Below are 23771 nucleotides of genomic sequence, written 5' to 3'. Positions count from 1 at the left end.
GCCACTGCCTGCATCCTCCTGCCTCAGGGCATGATGACCCTCATTCAGAAACAAGCAAACTGCCTCCCTGCTTCACTCCAGTCTCTTGGGTGTTTCTCTTCCGAGCAGCCTAGGGGAGCTTGTGTCAGAGGATTGGAGGCATAGGCGGGGGTTGGAAAGAAGGACCCTGGAGAGTGCAGATTAAACCCTGGATAGACATCAGGGCCCTGGCTGGGGTGTCCCATCCAAGAGGAATGTCCCTTTGAGGTCTACGTTCCCTCCTCAAGAAACCGCTTTGAATCCCTGTTGGGAAATGCTGGAACGTCTAAAGTGACAACGGATTTTAGTCCTTCCTTTATCCATCGTGTTCTCCCCAGAAATGAGGGCACTCATTTAAAAGCTTCAGGCTTGGGGACCCTGGGGGCCACACGTGAGTCTGAGGGTCCCCGGCCCGGCTGGTCACAGGGCCACTGGAGCAGAGCTGGCCGTAGTCCTGGGTCAGCACGACTCCCAGCGCCCTCCCAGAGCGGGTAGCGGGTAGCAGGTAGCGGGGGAGGCCGCTGATTTCACCAGGGCCTGGCGCCTGAGCCGAGTGTCAGACACTGGAGCCGGCAGGAAAAGGCTGCAGCCCATGTTGCCATGGATATATGGAGGTGCGATCAGATGCTGTTATTTTTAGCCCTGCAGCGCCAATTTATTGGTGGCGTCCTGGGGACACGTAGGAAAGGCAGGAAGGCTCCCGAGTCAGGGATCTGCCCTGGACAGACGGCTCTGGGGTCTGAGCAGATTCACCCTCCCTCTGGGGCTGCCACGACTCTTGGGGAGGGGGGAGGAAAAGAAAGAGGTGGAGGGGGGCTGGCTAATGGGGACAGCACCAAGCTGGTTTTGGCTTCTAGCAAAGCGGAGACTAGAGGAAGCCGTGCGCCACCTGGGCTGAGTTCTGGATCCTGGCTCAGCCCCTCGCCAGGGCCCCGGTCTGGAACAGGAAGCCGAGACCCTACAGACGTGGGTCTGTGGCTTGGTTCCTGCTGGGGCTCAGAGCCTTGACCGGGAGACAGACTCTGCGGGAGCAGAGGCCTCGCAAGGAAACCGAAACCCAGCGGAAGGAGGACGTTTGGAAACACAGCGGGAGCTGTCTCAGCATCCTCACCCTCTCAGACCAGCAGCGTCGGTTGCCGGCGTGGCCCAAGCACACGTAACGGCAGGGACATCGAATCTCCGTCCTGGTGCCACAGCCTTCTTGGGTCTGACCTGAGCGAGGTCCCAGCTTCTCTGTAACCTTCAACATCCCATCAACCAGGCCCCGTCCCCTAAAATGTCTCATGTACCAGTCATCCGGTATCTCACACTGTGTTCTTGGGGAGAGATGGCAATACTCTCCTGCTGTGGTGATCTTATTACATAGAATAAGACAAGTTCCCTGCCCTCAGGGGACCCCCTGAACTTGGCCCTGTGGGGATGGTGGCAGGTCTTCCTCGTTGAGCGGCTCTAAAAATGGGAAGAGGCAGATGAGGAGTCACAGAGATGCCCCCTTAAATTCTCCGCCAGGGCCAAGGTCACGGTCAAGGGTAGATATGGGATCTATGTAGGTCGCCCAGTAGCTCTCGGACCCTTTTTCCTGGCCAGGAATAAATTCATCAGCCATCACTTTTAGGGCTGAGACCCCTTAGAAGGAACACAGAGGAGGGAGGTGACCAGACAACCACCCAGGTCCTTCGTCACCCCAGGGCTGGGCTCTGACATGGACTGGAAGAGGCGGGTGTAATCACTATGGACCCACAGTCGGAGGTGGATGTGAGGCCCAGAACCCACGTGTGCCCCTTGGGGCAACGCCAGGGACCCTCTCGGCCCCCTCCCAGCCCTGCCCTGGCACGAGTGGGGTCTTACCATTGACAGTTAGGGTCACCTCTCGCTCCCCGGCCCCTACCCGGGGCACCACAGCACGGCACACGTACTTCCCCGCGTCCTCCTGGCGGACGGTTTTGAGGGTCAGGGTCTTCTCATTGCTCAGGACCTAGGAGGAGTGGGGAGGGTCAGACCCCGAGGGCAGGGGCCACGCTCTCTGTCTCAGAAGCAGAAAGGCTGAGAGGCAGGCCGGTGGCAGGGGACACAGTCTCCAGCATCTCAGCAACAACAGGGGGTGGGGTGGGAGCCAGAAGTCTTCCTACACAGTGTGCCCAGCGGGCTGGCGGGTGCGGGAGCCCACGGCACAGAGCACCCCGTGAGGCTGAAGATGCTCCGCCCCAGCGGCAGCCCTGAAGGGTGGGAATGCGGGGGGCGGGGTGAGAGAGAAGGAGGCGGCGTCCCTGGCTGGGGCCCCCAGGGCTTCCTCATGCAGGGGGTCTGACGACCAGCCTGTACCAGGCTGGCCAGGGGTGAAGCTATCCAGCAGCTGAGCACCTCTGAGGGTCCCGGATCTGACTTTCCTGAGTCATCTGCAATATCCCTTTGGGATGAGGTTTGGCGAGATGAAAAGAAAACGGGCTTTGGCAACAGCTGCTCTGAGTGGGAATCCCGGCTTCAGCGGGGCCTACTTGTGTGGCTTTGGGTGTTAATTATCTTCTTGGAGGCTCTTTCCTTATCCCTGTAATGGGGGCAGTGACACTCAGAGGGTAATGCAGTGTCTGGCACACAGAAGTCACTTTTCTGCTGCTTCTTCCCCTGCTTCCCTGCCCAAGGCTCTCACTGTTCCTTCCGGGAGGAGGGATGTCTGAAACTCCCACGCACGCTAAAGAACACATACACTTTAAAAGAGGGACACAGGAAGGAAGCAAGGCTTAACCCCAAAGTTAAAGGGTAACAACTATTTGGGGAAAGCTGAAAAGCCTTTCTAGTGACTTTTCACCGCCAGCATCTTGGTGACCACCTGCTTTTCTCATAAGGTTCAGGATAAGGCAGAACTGCACCGGCTGAATGTGTTTAGACCCAAGGGGGGTACGTGTGGGTACCTGGGGTTCCCTCTCCTCTTTCTGGGGCCTTTCTTCCTTCAGTTTACATGGGAGGCTAACGTCCCCAATCTAAGAGCGAGAGGGGCCGTGGGAGGCAGTTCCCTCCTGGACTGTGGACCCCGCACCCCTCCAGGGCCCTCCAGGGTCTGGGCTGCGGACTCACCACGCCAGAGCCCCGCTTCATCCAGACGATGGTCAGGGATGGGTTGCCTGTCCAGGCGCAGCTGAAGACGGCGTCGGAGCCCAGATCCACGAGCAGGGATTGGGGTTCCGTGGTCATCCTGGGCCCGACTGCGATGGGTGGCAGGAGGAGACAGGGCTCTCGTGGGCTGGGAGCTCTGGGGACCCTCCTTGCTGCTGCTGCCTCCCCTCCCCCGTTCTAGCTGGGGGAGGGGGCACCACTGGGGCCACGTCCCTCCGCTCCGGCCCATTCCCTTCCGTTCCGGGTCAGTCCTCGACCGCTCTGGGCCCAGGTCTGGGCAGTAAGGAGGAGAGCCCTCTCCCGCAGCCCAGCCTCCCTCGGGCCCACCATGGGGGTCCCGTTTCTGCCTGGATTTGCCCCCAAGGGCTCTCTCATCCCGTTCCCTCTGTCCTGGTCCCAGGAAGCCCCCCTGACCCCAGTGTGTGGGCAGAGGGTCCTTCCCCCACCCCAGAATCTCTCTGTGTCTGCCTTCAAGTCAACTGGCCACCTCCTGCAGGCCTCAGCCTTGTGACCGGGAGTCAAGGTAACCGTGCATCTGGCCCAGCTCCCTGGGCCCACCCAGGGCCCCGCAGGGCCACTGCAGGGCTCTGAGATAAGGAGTGGGGAGGCCAGGCCTCCTGGAGGTGCCCCCCACACCCGGCGCCCGCCCCGGCCACTCTCTGGCCCAGCCCCGCCCCACCTCTTTTCCAATCCACCAAGCAGGCGGTCTTTGGTTCTGGTGCCCACGCCCCTGCCGTTACTGGAGGCGTCCTCCTGCTTCTCCCCTACACCCACCCTCACCCAAGTCCCCTGCAGACCAAGCCTTGCTTCCCAGAGTGGGTGCAGCCACGGCGTTTCAGGGGTGGTGACGGGAGGGTGTGCAGACAGCTGCACACTTTTCAGGGAGCAGAAGGGGTGAAATCAGGGTCAGGAGACCCAGATGAGTCCCTTGGTGCAAAAAGGGAGTCATAGCACTTTCTGCTGAGGCCCCTACGGGCGAGGGGGCGGTCAGGCATAAAGTTTGCAAAAGTGCTTCTAAATCTGTAAAGGGCAGTGGATGAGCTGATGCGCGACGCTGTGAACACAGCTGTGGGCTGTTTCCCCGAGGGTCCCTTCCTGGCCACTGGGGAAGAGGGGGAGCCCCTGATGGGAGGCGGACCCTTTTCAGTCCTCGTTTTGCCACTTGCTCGCTGCGTGACCTTGGGCCTCCATCCCATCATCTGGGTTCTGGGAATAGGAAGTCCAGCCTCCCTGGGGGATTTTTCTTTTTCTTTTTAATAGTTTTTTTTTTGGCCACGCCGCCTGGCTTGTGGGATCTTAGTTCTCTGACCAGGGATTGAACCCGCGCCCTCGGCAGTGAACGTGCGGGGTCCTAACCACTGGACCGCCAGGCAATTCCCCTCCCTCGGTGACTGTGAGGGTCAAGATAAACACGAGGGAAGCTTTTCGTAGAGCGCACGGATTACGAGCCCGTGAGGCACTCTTATGTCACGCGCAACGAGGCCACGACGGTTCCACCTGCCGTGAGCAGCGCCCAGCCAGTGCCCGTGCGCCCGGGAAGCCCCCCGACAGCCACTCACAATAGACGTCGACGTTGCGGCTGATGTTGGTGCTGCCCAGGGCGTTGGTCGCCTCGCAGGAGATGGGCTCTGAGAAGTACGTGTAGTCCACGGTGGTCCGGTACACCTCCCCGGATGCTTCCTTGATGATCTGGCCCCGCTTGGCCCACCTGCAACGCAGGCGCCCGGGCTGATGTGGCCCTCCGGTGGCGAGGGCGTCCTTCCCGCCCGGGGGGCTCTTCTCTCTGGGAGCCGGACGCATCCATCCCCGCAGAAAAACGAGGCCCAGGGAGGGGCGGCGTGGGGCAGGCCCCCGAGCCGTCCCTCAGGGGAAGCCTCCGCAGAGGGGTTACTCCCAGGGCTAGGGCCGTGGGGTCGGTGATGGGGGCAGTGGTTTCTGGTCCCTGGGTCACCGGGCAGCCGGCAGCACTCGACTAGTGGGTTATTCTGGAGGGAGGTGGGTTGACTATTCATTCAGTGGGTCAGCGCGCCTGGCTGGCCAGGTGATGGCTAACCCAACTGTCAGGGCCCAGACCGCTTGGCCCTCTTGCTCTGGGCTCTCTCGGGGGTGGCGGGGGACCGTCCTGGGCCACGTTGGGAAAGAAGGAAGCCAAATCCGTGACCGAAGAGGCCGAGGTCTAACGGTGTGTGCCCATACACGCGTGCACTCCTGCACACACACGCACGCACACGTGCACGTGTGTACACACGCGTGGGGCTCAGGAAGCTTGATTTCCAGACGAGGCGAGAAGCTGATGGAGAGGTGTAAGCAGTGGTCCCGACTGCTCCCTCCCCAGCTCGGTCAGCTCTCTCAGTCCCCCGTCCTGACTCCTGTCCCTGGGGGGGCTCCCCTCATGGTGTCCCTCTCTCTCTGAAAGCCCTTTCAGCCACCCCCATGGCACTTGCTCTTTTTCCTGCCCAGCCTCTGCCTCCCACCCTGGCTCCGCCCCTCAGAGCCCTGGGCTCCATCAGCACTGGTTTGATGGGGGCGGGGGCGGGGGGATGGGAAAACAGCAGTGCTGACTTCTTTGCTGGGCCAATTGGCCGATCTGTGTCTTGGACCTGGCTCGGGGCGGTGATCACCGCATTGGACCGGTAGCTGGGCAGCCTGCTACCTGTGGGGCAGTGCGCCCAGGTGGTGGGGGTGTGTGTGTGTCTGTGTGCGTGAGGCGGGGGTTTCCTTACAGATGCCTAGGGAGACAGAGTTCAGAGCTTCCCCTGGTTTGCTCCTATTGCGGATAAGACTTCTTAAAAATCACAGAACTTCCGACCAGGCTCTTCCTACTGTGGCTCAGGCCTGTTTTGGGGTGCATGTCTTTACCAGAGCTGGGCAAGTACCTTGGCCCTGCAGTCGTTATCCTGGGGCCACGGTCTCCTGTAACCACATTCTTGGAGCCTTTCCTGGGGCCACAGAGGCCCGTCTCCTGCCCTTCCCTCCACGGGCTCCCACTCAGCCTGCCCGTCCGGCCCGGAGGTGGCCGTCGCCCGGCACAGCAGGCAGCACCAGGCTGGCACCGTGCGGTTATTATCTCAAATTAATATCGGGTCGTTATTAAGAAGACAGTTAATAATAACAATTATAGTTTAACAACAGAGCAAACCATAGCTCCCCGAGAGCTGAAGGAGCTTCTCAACAAACTATTATGAATTATTCATGAATCATTTCAATCTCTAACTTTAATTTAATGACCACACTTAATAGTCAGGTACAGCTCCCGCCTGGGGTGGCTGAGTTCAGTCCCAGACACACGGTCGGGGATCGGTGTCCAGCCCCTACTCCATCTACCCTGCTGCAGTGAAGATTTAGGCCGTGGGATGCTGGGGGGCGGAGCAGGCAGCTGGCTGGGCTGGGGGGAGGCGGGTGAGCCCCTCCTGCCCTGCCCGGACCCCTGCTCCTGCCTGCCCACAGCTCCAGATGCTGGGGCAGGGGTGGGCTTGGCCCCAGCGAGCAGGCTCTGCTGGGCAGTCCTCTTCCATTATTGGGGGGCTCCTGGGGAAAAGGGGGCTTTTCTCCCCACCTACCTGGGGCCCCTCATAGTGTAAGAAGGGTGAAAGCTCCACCGCTGGGGCCCTGAGGATCTCAGAACTGCTGGGGCATCCTCAGGCCCCGAGCCCAGGGCTCCAGGCCACACGGGTCTCCTCTTCCCCAGAGCAGGCTGGCCTCCCCTCTCAGAGCCAAAGAAGGGAGACTTCAGAGATGCCGGATGGCTGTGTGGCTGCGGCTCTCAGCCCCCAGGGCCCGTCCCCACCTTGGAGGTGAAGGGTTAGCAGGAGGAGGTCTTAGGCCGTCTTCTCCCAGGGCCACAGGAGGCCAGCTGCGGGGCTGAGCCTTTGGGGGACGCCCCACAGCCCCTGCTCACAGCCCACTCAGCCAGTCTTTCTCTTCTCCATCTTTATTCCCCTCCCACACCAAAAAGTCCCTCGTAGGCATCCCTTCCAGAAGCTCAAACCACTCACTGAAGCAGCTGGTCACACGACCAAGGGTGAGCCAGGGAGCAAGTCCTACCCTCTCCCGTCTCCCCTCCCATCTCTCTTCTCCTGTTTTCCAGCCTCGCTTCCCCCTCCTCCTCCTCTTTGCTCCTGTCCCTTCACTCTCCGACCACCCACCTACACCCCTGCCACCACTGCTGCTTTCACCGCCTCGGAACAGGAGTCAGATTAAACCTTTCCCAATCAATGTCTAATTTGGCGTGAGCGAATGTAAGAGGATTAATTATTTATATCACACAATCGGGAGGCTGGTGTGTCAAGGCTGACAGGCTGTTCTCAATAGCCCTGCCTTTCACACTGGGTGGTGGGACCTGCCCTGTCACCTGCCGTGAGGGGTGGCCCTGAAAGCCTCAGAGGGGAGCAGAGAGGCTGGAAGAGATGCGCTTCAGGTGTGCGTGGGTCTGTTCTGCTCGCCCCGGGCCGCTGGTCCAGTGGGGCAGCCGAAGTGACTGCTGAGTCCAGCTGGATGGGCTCCCCTGCCCCCACCAGGGCCCCTTGCTGGGTGCTGGGGTGGACAAGGGCACATCTCTAATTTCCAAGATCACAGCCTCTTATGCAGAACAGGAGGAAGCAATCAGGACCAAAGGAAGTTAAGAAACAAAGACCCCTTAGTCTTGTCAAAGTCAGTTGGGAAAAATCGATGTGCTTACGTGCCGAGATTTGCTCAAGGCTTTTCCTCTCGGATCCCAACACCACGTCTAGAAGGACCATCTGCCTGCTGGGTGAGCCCTTCCTGAGGCCCAGGGGCTGAGTCAGTTGGGGGTGGGCACAGACGTCGGCCTCCGCTTGCCATGGCCCCTGCACCCCCTTCCTCCCGGGCCACCCCAGCTCTCCCACGTTTTTCTGGAGGCCAGAAAGGCTCCCTGAGAGCCTCTGGAGTCCTGGAGGGAGCCTAATCCGCACCAAAGCCTTTTTGGGGCCTTTGGCTAATCGGAAGCTCAGGAGGAAAGGTGGCAAGTAAGAACAGGTGCATATCTGCAGGGGGCCTGCCTGCACCTCTGGCTCCTCCTCTGTGTGTGATGGGCTGACCCAGGCTCTGAGCTGCAGGGGAGGATGTGGATGGAGGCAAACCACAGGTGCCCAGAGCCTGGGGAAACCTACACGTCCTGGCTCATTAACTTTTTAGTTTGAAAGCTAAACATAACTTTGTAGTTATAGAAAAGTCACAAGACTGGCCCAAGTAACTGCCATATTCCCTTCACCTAGATCCACCAGTTGTTAATATCTTGCCACATTTGCTTTCTGAAGATCTCTCCATATGTAGATTTATACCTTTTTATTGTCAATGACGTGAGGGTGAACGTGGGTGTGCCTGCCCGGGGGGGTCAGTGGGAGAGAGAAGGGCTGCCCAGGGAAACTGGCATTAGAGGTCTTTTCTGGGCACATGGTGCCTGGTGTTTAGTGCTTGTGAGCAGAGAGCAGACAACAGAGAGAAGCCCACCTGTGGATAGAGCCCAGGTCTTGCAGGTACAGGGTGGAAGCTCAGAAAAACACAGAGACTCTTTGGGCATTTCCTTCTGCACCTTTGTCACTTGTCCCAGCCAAACCAGACCTGCCCCCTGGACCTAAGGGGCTGTAGGACCCCAGGGAGCCTGGAGGTCGTCTGATCTTTCTCCTGCCTCTAGCCCAGTGACTGGTTAAATTGACAGGACAGATGGGTTTTCATCCTACTTAAAAAATATTCTCAAGGATAAAGACTCTGTGCCTTTCCTGGGTTTCTGGTTCCAGCGTTAATTATCTGCACTGCAGGTAGCACCACCTATGTCCAGCCTGAATCTCTGGCTGCCTCTTTGGCCCACTTCCTCGAGTTCTGCCCTCTGGGGCCACGCTGCCTCTTGTCTCGCCTGTCCTCCACTCCCACTGGCAGGCTTGTTTCCTAGTCTGGGACCATCAGCCTTCCTGGCACTGGCTGATGCTGGGGCTTCATAGCCCATCTCGACAGTGGAGGCGACACCAGGCTCTTCCATCAGGTCTGGGCTGGGGGAAGGGACGCCGCCGAGGGAGGGCTATGGTGAGTTGCACAGATGCCTCAAGGACGGGAGTGTGTGAGTCAGTCCCCGGGGCACCTCTGAGGCCACTCTGTGTCTGCAAGTCTCGGGTGGTGATGGTGCCCGGGCAGGAGGGTGCCCGGAGGGGCTGCTCTACGTGTTTACGGAGTCTGCGAGCTAACGCGGTGGAGCGGTGAGTGCCTGCCACACCAGTGCCCCACCTGAGGGCTGTTAGGTGACTAAACTGCGGTCCCGCCTTCAAGAAGCTCAGTCACCAGGGAAAGACAGGCATGTACAAAACAGTGATGCTTTTATCAGTGTGGTGAGCAAAGGCTGCACGGGGGCGGTGGGTATGAATGATCCTGGGTACCCGCCGCTCAGGGCTGGCTGTCCCGGAGACCCGACCAGGAGAACGGTTTGGTGAGCACGGGACTAGAATCTAGATGCTGATTGATCCTGTTCGTGCTCCTGGTTGTTTTAGCTTTTCTTCCCTGAGCCTCTTTCCCTCCTTTCAGAAATAAGGGGTAAACAAGCTGTTCAAACAGAAGGAGTGAAATCTTCTGCCTCAGGGGAGGGGAGTGTGTGCTCATGAAGGAAAGGAGAAGTCCACCTGGCCAGGGGTGAACGGGTGTGCTGAGGACACCCACAGTGGACCAAGCACCGTGCTGGATGCCCAGGACCACAGGTGATGCCCCCGTGACAAGGAGGGGTGTGCAGGGCGCCACGGTCTGGGCCTCCCCAGCGGGGCTCTTACCTGTACTGGGTGACGGCGGGGTTGGCCTTTGCAGAGCAGTGAAACGTGACCACGTTGTCCTCCAGCACTGGCTGTGGCTCCACCGACAGGTTGACAAGCGGGGGGTCTGCAGAGAGAGGAGGTGTCCTTGCAGAAGGGGAGCTGCATGCACGGCTTGGGGACTGAATCCCGGGGAGAACACGAGGGTAAAGGCCAGTGGTTCCACCACCTGGGACCCTCGGAGCAGCCACTCCCCCGGTGGTCCCCGGAAGGTTGGGGGCCTCGGCAGGGGCCTCCCTCCCTCCCCAGAAGCGCTGGACTCAGGCCGCCTGGCGGTGGGGTCAGGGCTCCCGCTGTGGATTCAAGGCCGGTGTTTAAACGAACGGCCAGCCAGGAAGCAGGGCTGCCTGGGCCTCAGAGCGTACTGTCCACCTTCCAGCTTTGGGAGAACAAACCACTGCAGAAAGGAGAGGTGGGAAGAGGGGGTGCAGGGGCCATAGGGGGACGTGGACACTAAGCCCCTTTAAATACAAACTTTCTGTCTCTGAAGTGTCTGTTTCGTGTCTCTTTGTGTAAAGGTTCTGGTGCATCTGTTGCCTTGAAAGCGGCATTTACACCCTTTCATCAGCCTCATCACCTCTGCCGAGTCCTCGCTGGTGTCACCCAGCCCTCAGCTCCCCAGGCTGGGCTCGTCTTTCTCACTCAACATGACGAGAAGCCCAGCTCTGAAGTGCGAAATGGTCGGAGGTGGAGGAGACACAAGTCAGAGAGAGGGAGAGAGACGGGGAGACACAGAGACACACGGATCCGTGACGAAGGGATGGGGGGACAGGCAGAGAGATGCCTACATAGGAGAGACATGGAGATGAGAGAGGGAGAGAGAGAGAGAGACACACAGAGAGAGAGAGACAGAGACAGAGAGACGTATACAGAGAGAGAGAGAGACAGAGAGAGGGAGGAGAGAGAAAGTGCAGAGGCAGACTAAGAAAAAGAGGCAGAAACCCAGAGAAGCAGAGAGCAGAGATGGACAGGTTCAGAGAGAGACTGACATGTACACAGAGACACACAGTCAGACAAAACTTTTAGACTTAAGGCAAAAAGACCAAGGGAGACTAAACAGATGGAGACAGAAAATGATACGATGCTGGGGAGAAAGACCCAACAAAATAATGAGAAACTGAGAAAAGAGGGAGAAACAGACACGGAGTGACCTAGAGATGGAAACAAGAGGAGGATGGATCTACAGCAGAGATCAGAGGCGGGGGATCAGCCCAGAGGGAGGCCCCAAGGCGGCCTGGCCCTCCCGAGCTCCGGGGAAGCAGCCTCGGGACCCGCTCTAAAAGCACCTGCGCTTCAGGGGAGGGGAGATGACAGCCAGTGCCCGCCCTTCCTCCTTGTCCGGTCCTGGAGGTCCGGCTGGAGTTCAGCTCTAGGCTGAGTGAAGAGGGCAGCTTGGTTCCTGCGTCCTAGCCGGGCCCCGGGGCCACATCTTCTAGCCCGACCTCACCAGTAAGCACAGCAATGTGCTGGAAGGGCATGAGAACTTTCCAGGGGTTCAGCCCATTTTCAGAAAAAGAAGTGAGGAAGTCGGTTTCTCAGGGACCATCGAGAAAATGCCGACCCCTCTGGGTGCACGTGAAGGGTGCCACCGGGGGAGCAAGGCTCCAGCCGCCTGGCCCAGCTCCTGGCTGACACGACAGCGTGGTCCCCGAGGCCCTCAGAGAGTCAGGTGTGCAGACGCCCAGCCGTGGACGGAGCCTCACCCACCCCGGCGTTGCGATCCTTTGGCCACTTGGCCTCCCTGCGCCCTGCTGGTGCTCAAGCTGCCAGTGCTGGGGCACCGGGGCCGGGGAGATGGCCCACAGGGGCTGTGCTGGGGTCTGCAGACGGCTTGTTAAGACACGGCAGAGAACGCTGGTTCCTGAGCAGCGGGTGGAGACTGAGCTGGGGCTGTTCTCCCCACATTATCCCCCGGGTCTGGTTGGGGACCACGGGCTTCTGCTACTGGAACAGCTGGGCTTGTCTGCCTTTTTCTGGAGAGTTAATTACCGGGGAAGTACTTCAGTGATCTCAGTCTTGGTTTCTAAAGCGTAATTCCAGTGGTCCCAAAGATGCGTGGCCAGGACTCGCCACGAGAGCTCTCCCCACACCTCCCAGGAGCGCTACACCCCCAGAACCCTGCAGCCTCTCCCAGGCCGCTGCCCGTCAGCCTGGCGCCGGCCCACCCAGCCAAGGACCACCAGCTTCCAGGTGGCCTCTAGAAACCTGCCACAGAACTTGCGGGGTAGTTCCAGGAGGTCTGCCCCCACCTGGATGTGCTTTATAAAGTGATGAGGCTTTGGCGGCAGGGAGATGGGGCACACACCTGATGGAGGACCCCCTTCGGGCTGCCTGCTCTCCTTCTCCACCACAGAGCTGCCCTTCTCAGTTTATCCTGTGGGCACCACTCTCCTGCAGCTTCCCTACCTCTTTGCAACATGCTCGATACCCAAAGAACAGGCCCTGGGAAGCTTCCACACTCGCCAGTCTCATCTGTGCTCCCACCCCAGGCCCAGAGGCACCCATGTTCCTCTCTCCACCCCTCTCCTCTGCATATGCAGGATATGAATTTTCAGTAGTCTACCAGGCTCCAGAGGTATAAATAGTTTATGTCATACCCAACTATTAAACGTGATTGTAATCCCATTTGTGATGTCAGCTGAATAACTTGCAGGGGGGCAGCTTTGATGTAGCTGGTGGAACTGAGATCACATTGAACAGATGTCACAGCTGAGAGTCTGTTAGTGTTTCCATCAGCAACCTGCCTCTGTCTGTGTGTGTGTGTGTGTGTGTGTGTGTGTGTGTGTGTGTGTGTGTGTTCAGGGGAAGTATTACATCGAGGAGGGGGTGAGAAAAGAGAGAAACTCCATGACTCAGTGAATTTATAGCACATCCATTTGAAACTTGGCAGCTGGATGCAGAGTCCAGATGTAGCAAGACTTTGGGGGTGTTAAGCTTTCTCTCCCATTACTCAATCTGGGGGCTTTGTCTTCCGTTGGGTAACATCTCAAGACCAAGGGAAACAAACAACAAATGTGTTTTTGCTGAGTTTGGATGCTTCTTGGTTGACTGAGAAAATGAGCAGGTTTGTAAAGGCAGCTCTGATCCAGCCCGTGGTGTCCGCAGTGAACAGCTGGATGCTTACTGAATGAACAAAGGGATAGACGGGGTGGGGGGTGGGGGCAGGGGGAGAGCAGGAGGGAGGGCGTGGCGAGGGCGTGCTCTTTTGCTCGGCAGGCGCACGCAGACACCTTCAGGAGAGGGGACAAATGGATGCAGACCTCCCCCTGTTGGGGCTGGGGGCACCGGGGAGGGGCAGCTGCACCCGCATGACTGTGCGCGGTAACAGCAGCTGACAGGTGCCGGGCGCTGTGCTAGGGTCGCCACCTGAATGATTTAACGTAATCCTCGCAGCCAGCGTGTGAGCCAAGCGCTGCTACCTCCACGCACAGATGAGGAAACCGAGGCACAAGGAGGTTAAATAACCAGGTCGGCACCACTCAGTAAGTGGCAGAGCCAGAATTCAAACCAGGAAGGGTGCTATGGGCTTAACCACGACGCTAGACTGGCTTGGATGGGGCCCACCTAGGAAACCGGGCACCTGGGTTCTCAACCTCAGCCCGACCTCATTCCCGATGCCTCCCCCCTCAGGTGGCTGAGCTGTCCCTGGAAAGAAGGCCAGCAAAGCCCAGAGACCCGGCAAGGCCGGCGTCCTCCTCCTGTGCAGACTGTCGTCTGTGTGCCCTGGTAAATCGATCATCTCGTTAGAGTGTGTTTAGAGGAATGTGTTTTAGTAGTTGTGGGCTGTTGTCATGATGATGACTTTCTTGTTGACAGAAGAGGCTCTGGGCCCAGGAGCCGACCAGGTGAGGTTCTTCTGTGAGGGTTCCGTGGCTGGCATAGGTCGCCTGACCAGCTGGGGGGTTGGTGGGCGAAGGAGGGAGGCGCTGCACGACTGGCAGCCTGTTATAGGAGGCTTGGATGTCTGTGTCTCTCACCCTCATTCCTCCCAGATTTGGCTTGTATCTGGAGAGAGCTCTGATTCACGGTCAATCTCAGGGCAAAAAGAGAACTCGGATGTCATTCGATCAAATCAGACAAGGAACTGGCATCTCTGGGGTGAGGTGTCGAGCTTAGGCCCGCGTAGCTCGTGGGTGGTGGAGCCTCTGTGGATGTGGACCACTCCATCCTCCAGCATCTTGCTTCCTCGCAGGCGGGTGTGGAGAGCCAAGGCCTGGACTGGGGCTGGGGAGGGAGGCATCCCTCTCAGTGTGACCCTGAACTTACATGACCCTCAGAGCGAGGGCCTCCCTCCCATCACCCTGGTCCTAGACCTGGCCAGAGTCCTCTGCTTGGTGCAGATGGGGGTGGGGGTGGGGTGTTAACAGCTGGTGAAAATGGCAAATACAAAACCTTCTCCAAGGCCTCAGCTGTTGTGTCTAGGTGTCCAGAGCAAGCCCATTTGAGGGTTTCAGCAGTTTCTTCTGCCCTCTGGAACCTAAACGTCACCTGCCAGGATTCCAGACACTGGGAGAAGTCTGCTCTCTGGCTCCCAAGACGGGCTCTGGAAGCCCTAGGACAAGGCCCCTGCAGACCCCAGATCCCTAGAGAGCCACGTGGAGCACAGAATCCAGACACTTAGATGAGCCAGGGCTGTTGGGAGGTGTTTCTAGGTGGATTTGAATTAAAATGAGTAAAGTGACAAGGAAGAAACAAATGCCAGCCTGCAGCTCTGGCCTTGTCCTTCAGAGACTCCAACCAAAGCCACCAGCTCATGGTGGCCTCAGGCTCTGTGGCAGGGAGGGGGGTTTAAGGGAAGAAAAGTCGACTTCCGGGGGCTGACACTTCCAACCTAAGTCAGTCCAGTATGGAGACCAAAGCTGCTGGGCCCCTGTGTTGAGCTCACCTTTGCTCGCGGAGGCCGACGGGTACATTAGAGAGATTTTAGACCTTCAGGAGTCTCCTTTAGGGACTTTGGGAATGCAATGCTGGAGGAGCTTTAAAGTGTCACTGTTCATGGTCGTCGTAATAACTGACCCTGGCTGAGGGCTCCCGGTGTGGACGTCTACAAGAAGAGTTCCCAGCGTGGGTTCTGGAGAGCTGGCTGCCCACCTCAGAAACCCGTGCGGCCTGGGGGCCCTCAGTTTCCCAGATAGGGACCGCAGTCATACCCTGGTCCGGGAAGATCCCACATGCCGCGGAGCAACTAAACCCGCGCGCCACAACTACCGAGCCTGCGCTCTAGAGCCCGCGAGCCACAACTACTGAGCCCACATGCTACAACTACTGAAGCCTGCGCGCCTAGAGCCTGTGCTCCACCACAAGAGAAGCCACGGCAATGAGAAGCCCGCGCACCGCAACGAAGAGCAGCCCCTGCTCGCTGCAACTAGAGAAAGCCCGCGCGCAGCAACGAAGAACCACCGCAGCCAAAAAAATAAATAAATAAAAAGATTACGTGAGATAATACGGGCACAGTACAAGCTGACTGAGAGATGACTCCTTTTCCTCTTCCTCTTGTCTCCCTGACCGACCCTTCCAGGACAGGGCCTGGTGCCGTGCCCCCACTCTGGAGCCCTGGGTGCCCCTCTGCTTCCAGCACCTCTGCTCTGGCTTCCTCACCCAGGGAGGGTGTGAGGCCGCCTGGCTGGGCCGGCACTGCCACGGCTGACGGCCCTATTTGTCGGTGTGGAAGCTCTACCTTATACAGGTATGGAAATGAGGCTTCAACTTGTCGTTTGTAAAGGACCTCATCGGTGATGTTTTCTTTTGTTTGTTTGTTTTTTGGCCGCGCTGCGTGGCAGGCAGAATCTTAGTTTCCTGACCAGGCATCTATCCCGTGCCCCCTGCAGTGGAAGCACAGAGTCTTAATCACTGGACCGCCAGGGAAGTCCCCAGTGATGTTTTTAAGAAGATTGTCACCCTCATCTCTGACAATAAGAAGGACAAGATGGTCCTCTAGGTGCCCATACAAATCCGCTAGTCCCTGGGGTTGACTGACCCAGGTCCTGTCTCCAGACCTCCTGCAGGGGTGTGGCTCTGGCCTGCCTACATCCCCCGACCCGTGCTCCGGGCAGGGGGTGCCGGGTGGTCCCTGCCCTGGGCTGGGTCAGTACTCACGCTGGATGTCGATGGTGACCGAGGTCTCCTTCCCTCCGGGGATGGCTTTGTTGGTGGCTCGGCACACGATGCTCTGCCCGTTCTCCACATCGCCGGGGGAGATGAAGAGGGTACTCACAATGCTCTCACGCTTGCCGTCGCGAAGCAGGGTCTGCAGGGGGGAGAGAAGGCCCTTGTCACTTGTCACTCGGCTGGGACGGCCTGGGTGGGTCGGGGAGGACACGTGCCAGTCTCGGAGAGGGAGGAGGGAGCCCTGTGGATGGAGGTGGGTCAGCTCAACACACCCAGGGGAGCCCGTCTCCATGCAGAGCCAGGGGCTACCCTTGGCTCCCTGGCCCAGATGAGTGCTGGGCTTCGGCTGGAAAAAGGAACTGGAAAGTTTTCCACCATGTGTGAAAATCAGCCTGGACGTGCCCATCCTGACACAGAAAAGAAACCAGGCTGGGCCTGACGGAAACCAGGTTCTATGTAGAAATGAACTTGTAACTATTCTGCCTCTGGTCTGGGGGTGTCTCTGGGTCTGCAGGAACCTCTGAGATGGGGGCTACATGCAGGTGCTGTGGCCCCTGGGGATGACGCAGGCTGTAGAAGGGGGTGCAGTTTGGGGGGTGGGGGCAAGGGCGGGGCTGGCAGGGATGTGGGCAGAATCAACGCACACTGACCATTTCATTACTTTACCTGTACAAACCCTTTCAACTTTTCAATTGTTTCACTTCCTGACCTCATTAGAGCTCCGACCAAGCCACAGGCGGGACAGATGCCACCGTCTTTCATTTGACAGGTGAGAAAACAGGTGTGATCAAGAGAGGCTATGGAGCTTGATCAAACTCACTTCAAGTTGGTGATAAGTAAGAGGGTCCTGTAGTGGGTTGAATAGTATCCCCCCAATTCACGTTCACCCAGAACCTCAGGCTGTGACCTTATATAGAAATAGGGCCTTCACAACTTAGTTAAGTAACTAGTAATTAGTTAAGGATCTTGAGACAAGATCATCCTGGATGTAGAGTGGGCCCTAAATCGAGTGACTGGTATCCTTGTAAGAAGAGGAAAAGACACAGGGAGAAACAAGGAAGGGGGCCATGGGAAGAAGGAGGCAGAGATTGGAATGATGCTGTCACAAGCCAAGGAAAGCCAGGAGCCCCCAGCAACTGGAAGAGGCAAGAAGATTCTCCCTCTGGGGCCTTTGGAGGAAGCACAGCCCTGCCCACACCTTGATTTTTCGCCTCTACAAGTGTTAGACAACACGTTTTGGTTGCTTGAAGAACCAAGTTGTGGTACTTGGTTACAGCGGCCCTAGAAACTAACGCACGCCTAAAGGTCTCCTGTCTTCCCCGTGACCATGAGGTCATTCCTCACAGCCGCTGTACCCCATCATTGCCGCTGCCTCCTCCCTCCTCTGAGCCCCCTTCCAGCTACTTCCCCATCCGTTTGCTGCCCTGCACCCTGAGCTCCCTGGTGGCCCACGAAGGTGGGTGCATACTGGGGAGGTGCAGTGTGCAGGAGGGTCACTTCAGGGGATGAGGTGGGGAGACCAGACTTGCTCAGTACACCCCAGGAAGGAACTTGATCCTGCAGCAGGGGGTGCCGGATGCAGTCTTACTTTGCCATGATTGGAGCCAAGGAATAGATGGACAGACTCTACTTCCTTAAAACCTCCCTGAAAATAACCATGACATCCTCTCTAATCCTCACAGGACCCTGGAAGGAAAGGTCTCCTAACTAACGAGAAAACTGAGTTCAAAGTGAGTCAGGAACTTGCTGGGCAGGGCTGGGATATGCACTTGAGAATGGCGAGCCCTGAGCCCATGACCCTCCCGCTGCAGCTTCCTGAGGACCTGGAAGCCGGGTGGAGTGATCCCCACTTAAAGGTGGGAACAGTTAGATGATTAAGTAGCTTCCGAGTTTCGCAGTGACATGCAGGCGGCTGGACCCTGCCTCTGGGTCCTCAGTTCAGTACCCTCCAACACTAGGAGCACAGGACGGGAGCTTCGGTCCAGAACAGCGCATCCTGCTGTAGACAAAGCCAGACTCAGAGGCCGGAGAGATCCGCAGAGCAGGGCAGTAGTCCCGGCCTGTTTCTCCTCGGCTCTAGAACGGCCTGGGCGCAGGCCTGCTCCCCGTCCATGTTCTCTCCTGGGACGTGGGGTGATGGTCTCAGCCCTGGTCAGAGAGATCTCGGAGAGGGCCTGGGGGAGGGTGATACGGTCAGTCCCAGGAGCCGGTGCGGGGAGGGTCTTGAGCTCCGCCTCAGGGCCAGGGCGCTAAGGCCGGCCCCCGGGGGTAGGGCTTGGCGTGCGGGCGGTGTAGCCCCGCCCAGCCGGAGCAGGGAGCTGCGGCCGCACCAGCGTAACCTGCTGGCTCCGGCTCTGCTGACCTCACGCGTCTATAAATAGCCAAGCGATAATGAGAACAATTTCCTGGATGAAAATAAGACCTCGGGGCTGGGGTTGAGGAGGGGGGGAGATTGTATTGTTCTTCCCCCTCTCTTTTTCTTTACTTTTCCGTGGTGCTAACAAGGGACATTTACATAAATTTTACTCTGCCAGGACCCCTCAGATTGATCTGCTTGAGGGGTGCAGGGCCGGTGGGAGGGGAGCCGGGGGCCCGAGATCCTAATTAGGCCCCTGACTGCTGCCCGCTCCCCGCACCCAGGGCGCTCCTCGCCCAGAATGGTGATTAATGACATATTTACTGTGTCCGGGCGTGTTCTTTTCTGGGAAATAAAAATTCTGGTTCAAGTTGTTTGTTCCACCTAATTAGAGAAGGGGAGATGTGTTCATTAAACCCGGGGAGAGCTCAGCGCCCGCTCCCCAGGGGAGGCCCGCAGCTCCGGGGTGTGAAGGCGAGGCTACAGCGCATTCCTGGGGCGGGAGCTGAGTGCAGGGCGAAGAGGGGGGCCTTGGTCTTCTCACCCCGGTTTTCCTCCTTCCCTCGTTCGTTCCTTCCGCATCTCCTCACCTCTCCTTTCTCTTTTCTTTTCCAACATTCCTCTCTTATAAACCTCCACTATTCTCACATGCAAATGAAACCCTGGGACTTTGTGGCCTCCAGGTCCAGGCCAGGTGGACACTCTCTCGTTTGCTGATTCTTGTCACTTCCCTGTCCTCCCTGCCCCTTCCCTGCCCTGAACTTGGCTCTGGGGACACACCTCCAGGCCGCCACCTTCTGCTTGAGAAAAACCTTCATAAGCCCACACTCAGCTTCAGGAGGGTAAGTGGGTTATTAGTGGTGAATCACAGTTTCTGGGGCCACCACCTCCAAGGCCTGGGGCGGCGTTCCCTCCAGCTTGGTGGACACTAGCGTGAACCTGATGGTCTCTCCTGCGGGTGCCACCTGTGTGTGCAGATATGGACCAGGAGTGGGGCCTATATACCTCACCTGCACAGGAGTGAACATGCCAGGGCCTGTGTGCGTGTCCACCGGCCTCTGGTCCACTAACTGCTTCTAAAGAGACTTCCTGACTGTCCCAGTGTCTGTGGGAGGCTTAGGGCTCATCTCTGGACCCTGCCTGTGCTGTGCTGCTTCCTGTCTGTGCATGCAGCCCCCCTGTCCCACCCCTGAGGGCAGGCACTTGGCATTCAGTTGGCAGTGGTAGTGGGGGAGCTGGGCTGGCCAGGGGCAGAGTGCACCCTGTGTGAGGTTAGCCAGTGTGGGCAGCTGCCACCACTCTGCCCTTTCCAAAGCCCCTGGAGCCTCAGCTGGGCAGTGGGGAGCCAGGCTGAGCCCCAAGAGCTGGGAGGCCTCGCGACCACAGTTGAGGGAGGATGGAGGTTTGGAGGGAATGCAGTGGGTGGGTGGGTGGCCCAAACCTGGTGCTAAATATAGGCTGTTCATTGCTATGCAAACAGCCTGGAAAGGGCTTGAGCCGGACTGATTGCCTGGCAACAAGTCCTCCTCTCTTCTCCCTCCTCACTCACCTCGCCCACCTGCCATGTCCCTCAAGTTTTTTTAATCATCTCTCTGCCTCCCCTTCTTATAGCTGCCTGGGGACTCCATTGGTGCCTGTTATGTGGTTTGAATGAGGGCTGTCAGGGAAGGTGGAGATTTGCACTGTGCCTTTTGCCCCAGACCCTGTGTCTTTTGCCCCAGACCCTGTGTCTTCAGGGGCCAATCCCCAGTTTTGTTCCCTGGGGCCAGGAAGGATGCTCTCCACAAAGAAGGCCAGGATGAGTGGCAGCTGCACACCAAGTAGAGACTCTTGGCCCCTAAGATGGACAGATGAAATGGGGGGTACTGGGGTGACTGGTGGGGAGAGATTGCAGAGCTGGGCCCCAGTGAGGGCCCAGCGTGGAACCTAAAGAGGCTCATTGGTCCTGGGGGTGGGTGGGTGGCCACTTGGGCAGGCAGCAGTCTGAAGCCAGAGGAAGCAGAGGGGTAGGGCTGGAGGGTAAGGGACTTCAAGGTAGAGATGTACACGACTGTACTTCCTAAGACCAAGCGGCCCTCGCCCTGTTTTGCGCATCAGGGTCAAGGCCTCACCCCCCAATGTGGCAGCTGCTGGGGTAGTAGCGGGTGGAGCAGGAATCTGGCTCCCAGGGAAGATTTCTCTCTGGCCTCAGCCCAGACTGTCTCCTCTTCTCTTCCACAACCTGCCCTGCCTCCCCTGGTCTGCCTTCCAGATGAATGCCAGGTGGCCTCCGTTCTGGTGCCAGGCCTGGAGAAGACGGCCTGAGGCTGGGTGTCCAGGAAGAGAGGACTCGGAGAGAGGCCCTGCCACCCACTCCCCTGCTTCTGCAGCCAGACACCTGCTGGGAGCTGCGGGCCCTCACCCAAGCACCCGGGCCACGAGGGCTCTGGCGGCCGTGGGTTCAGGGAGAGGCACCACAGCCTGTGCTGGTGCATCCTTTTCCAGAGGATTCTCCCAGGGCGAGGGACCTAGCCATCCCCTGTGATGCCATCCTCAGTCCCGCCAGCCCATCCTTCCCCTGCTGGCCGCACGGTGGAGGAGCAAAACGAACACCCCACAAAACCTGGGCTGCTGTGTGACCTCTGGGGAGGGAGAACAGGGTGAGCGAGACGGGGCTCTCTGGGAGGAAGGGCCCAGTAATACCAGCGAACCTTTACGAAGCCCTGACTCTACGCCAGGCACTTTACCCAGTGCTTTCAACGCGTTATTCTTTCTACGTCTCAAAGCAATCCTAACAGGGGTCTGCAGTTATCATCCTCCCGCCGTTTTGCAGATGGGGAAGCTGAGGCGGAGAGCTGAAGTTACCATAACATGTGATGGGGCTCAGGTTTGAACCAAGTTGGTAGGATCATGGGGCCTGCTCTACTATGACACTGTCACTGTCACCCAGGAGATGTGGATGGCAGGGTGCACCCTGGGGACCTTGCGGATCGAGTGAGGGAAGGCAGTGATCCTAACAGCCTGGCTTCCCTCTGTCAGGTACTCTGCTCATTCAAGCCTCACCACCATCCTTTGAGGCAGGTGCCATTGCTCCCATTGTAGAGATGGGGACTCTCAGGCACAGCAAGGTCAGGGAGCTTGCCCATGGTCCCAGAGCTAGAAGGAGGCAGAGCCTGCATTCAGGCTTCCCAGCCCCCTGGGTCCACGGGCTTAACCACCCACTATGCGATAAATACTGAGGCTTCAGCTATGAGGGCTTTCAGGGCCGCCCTGTGGGATTTTTTTCTGTAGACGATGGACCCTCCTTGACTTTGTGTACTCGTGTGTCCTCTCAACCTCTCTCTCTCCCTGTCTCTCTGTCTCTGTCTCTCTCTCAGCTGCTTATGCCCCCGGCCCCTTCTCTTGCATAGCCTGTCTGGGGCTGCTCTGCCTTTGGGACATCAGAAGTTCCTAGGTCAATGGCACTTGCAGTCCTGGGGAAAGAGGGGGCAGCAGAGGGCTGGGCTCTTGACAGCCCCCAGAGCAGACTCCATATAAGTATGGCTGGATGATCCAGCCTTCTCCGTGTGCCCCAAGTCACAAGTTTATAGCTTGTCAGAGCTGGCAGTTCCCTGCTATATATAAATTGTGTTCCCCCCAGAATTCATATGGTAAAGTTCTGGCCGCCAATGGCACATATTTGGACATAGGGCCTTTAAAGAGGTAGTTAAGGTTAAATGAGGTCATAAGGGTGGGGCCCTAATCCAATAGGACTGGAGTCCTTATGAGAAGAGGTAGAGACACCAAAGATCTCTCTCTCTCTCTCTCTCTCTCTCTCTCTCTCTGTCTCTGAACACACAGAGGAAAGGCCATGTGAGGACACAGTGAGAAGACCGCTGTCTATAGGAAGCCAGGAAGAGAGGTCTCACGGGAAAGCAACCTCACTGTCACCTTGATCTTGGACTTCCAGCCTCCAGAACCGTGAGAAATGCATGTCTGTTGTTTAAGCCACTGGCTGTAGTATTTTATTATGGCAGCCCAAACAGACTAATACAGAGTGTCTGATCCAGCCCCTTTGTTTTACACACAGGAGCCTGAGGCTCAGGGAGTGACTTTCCTGAAGTTACACAGTAGGGATGGATACCAGGGCCCTGGCTGGTGGTGCCATTGCCATGTTCCTGTCGTGGGCCGGAGGGAGGGTGACAGGGTCGGGTGGGACAGAGGGTGGAGCATGGCCTCCCTGCTCTGGTCTGCAGGGGCACGGGGCTGGGCTCTCGGAGGGGCCTTCCCCTCATGGACGAGGCCAATGTGCTGGGGGCCAGCAGGGTGACCCGGACCTTTCTCTTCCCCAGATGGGGGCATGTCCTCTGAGGGCAGAAATCTTGGCAGGGGCCAGGCTGGTCCAGCTTCAGGGAGGGACTGGACAGATGCCCAGACTGAAGGAACACCCCTTTCCTTCTTCACCCTCATCTGGATGATCCATCCCTGCGTCATATTTTTGTATTTCCTAACACAACAGGGTGGCTCCAGCTCCGGATGTGAGTGCGAGATTTCTCTCACAGTAAAGCAGCTTTCCGCTGGATGGACTCGTGCCCGAGGGAAGGCATTTGTCCTGGGTCTGGCATCAGCTCTGGGTGGGGACCAGGGGCCCAGGCCTCAATCTGCAGGCTTGGAGCTGACTCCTTGGCTGGGTTTTCGGCTTTGGACAGGAAGGACACTCCCTCAGAGGAGGGACGGTCCTATCTCGTATCCTCCATGGATGGTGGAGGCCGTGCTCATCTTTCCGGGCCCAGGAAGTTGGTGCACTGGGAGTGGGCAGCAGGCCGTGCCTCTCCTGCTCTCTGAGGCCAAGGAGGGCCAAGGGGAAAGGAGAGCCACGGTTCTGGAGGCCTGGGCCTCCTGCCTCAGAGCCTGATCCAGTCTCTGAGCAGCTGCCCATGTGTCTGAGGCTGCACAGAGAGGAGGCGCAGGCCCGCCGTTGTGAGGACAGTCATCAGGTGAGAAGGGCTGTCCCTTCCCTTGTCTGTAGATCAGGGAGTCGGACCAGCCCTCCCCAAGGTCCCGTTCATCTTTAACGGCTCCGTGGTATGTCAACGCCGCCTGGAACGCTACTCGCAGCCTCCTGGAGTGGAGTTTGGTGGGAGCTGTTTTAAAACGTGCCCAGGATTTTGTTTTTATTCAGGGTTGGTGAGGCCGACAGATCAGGAGAAGATGGCCATGGAAAAGGTAGTTTGGGGAATTCCCTGGCGGTCCAGTGGTTAGGACTCCGGGCTTTCACTGCCGAGGTTGTGGGTTCAGTCCCTGGTTGGGGAACTAAGATCCCACAAGCCATACGGCACAGCCAAAAAAGGAAAAAAGAAAAGGTAGTTTGTTACTCAGCTCCCTAGAGGAGGGGGCACATGACTTCATGT

The 23771-nt window shown here is 58.1% G+C and overlaps 1 protein-coding gene across 1 annotated transcript in view; it reads right to left on the bottom strand.

Moving 5' to 3' along the window:
* Positions 1-23771, bottom strand: part of KIRREL3 (kirre like nephrin family adhesion molecule 3) — a 134133-nt gene that overhangs the window by 16485 nt on the left and 93877 nt on the right. The window contains exons 7-11 of the mRNA XM_007124682.2: positions 16035-16185; positions 9900-10005; positions 4689-4837; positions 3091-3218; positions 1867-1993 (exon numbers count right to left, since the gene is read on the bottom strand). Of these exons, the coding sequence (XP_007124744.2) occupies positions 1867-1993; positions 3091-3218; positions 4689-4837; positions 9900-10005; positions 16035-16185 (661 nt within the window). The remainder of the gene's footprint in view (positions 1-1866; positions 1994-3090; positions 3219-4688; positions 4838-9899; positions 10006-16034; positions 16186-23771) is intronic.

This window comes from Physeter macrocephalus, chromosome 16 (assembly GCF_002837175.3).
Source record: "Physeter macrocephalus isolate SW-GA chromosome 16, ASM283717v5, whole genome shotgun sequence".
Classification (NCBI taxonomy): Eukaryota; Metazoa; Chordata; class Mammalia; order Artiodactyla; family Physeteridae; genus Physeter; species Physeter macrocephalus.
This window is presented reverse-complemented; position numbering and strand designations above follow the sequence as displayed.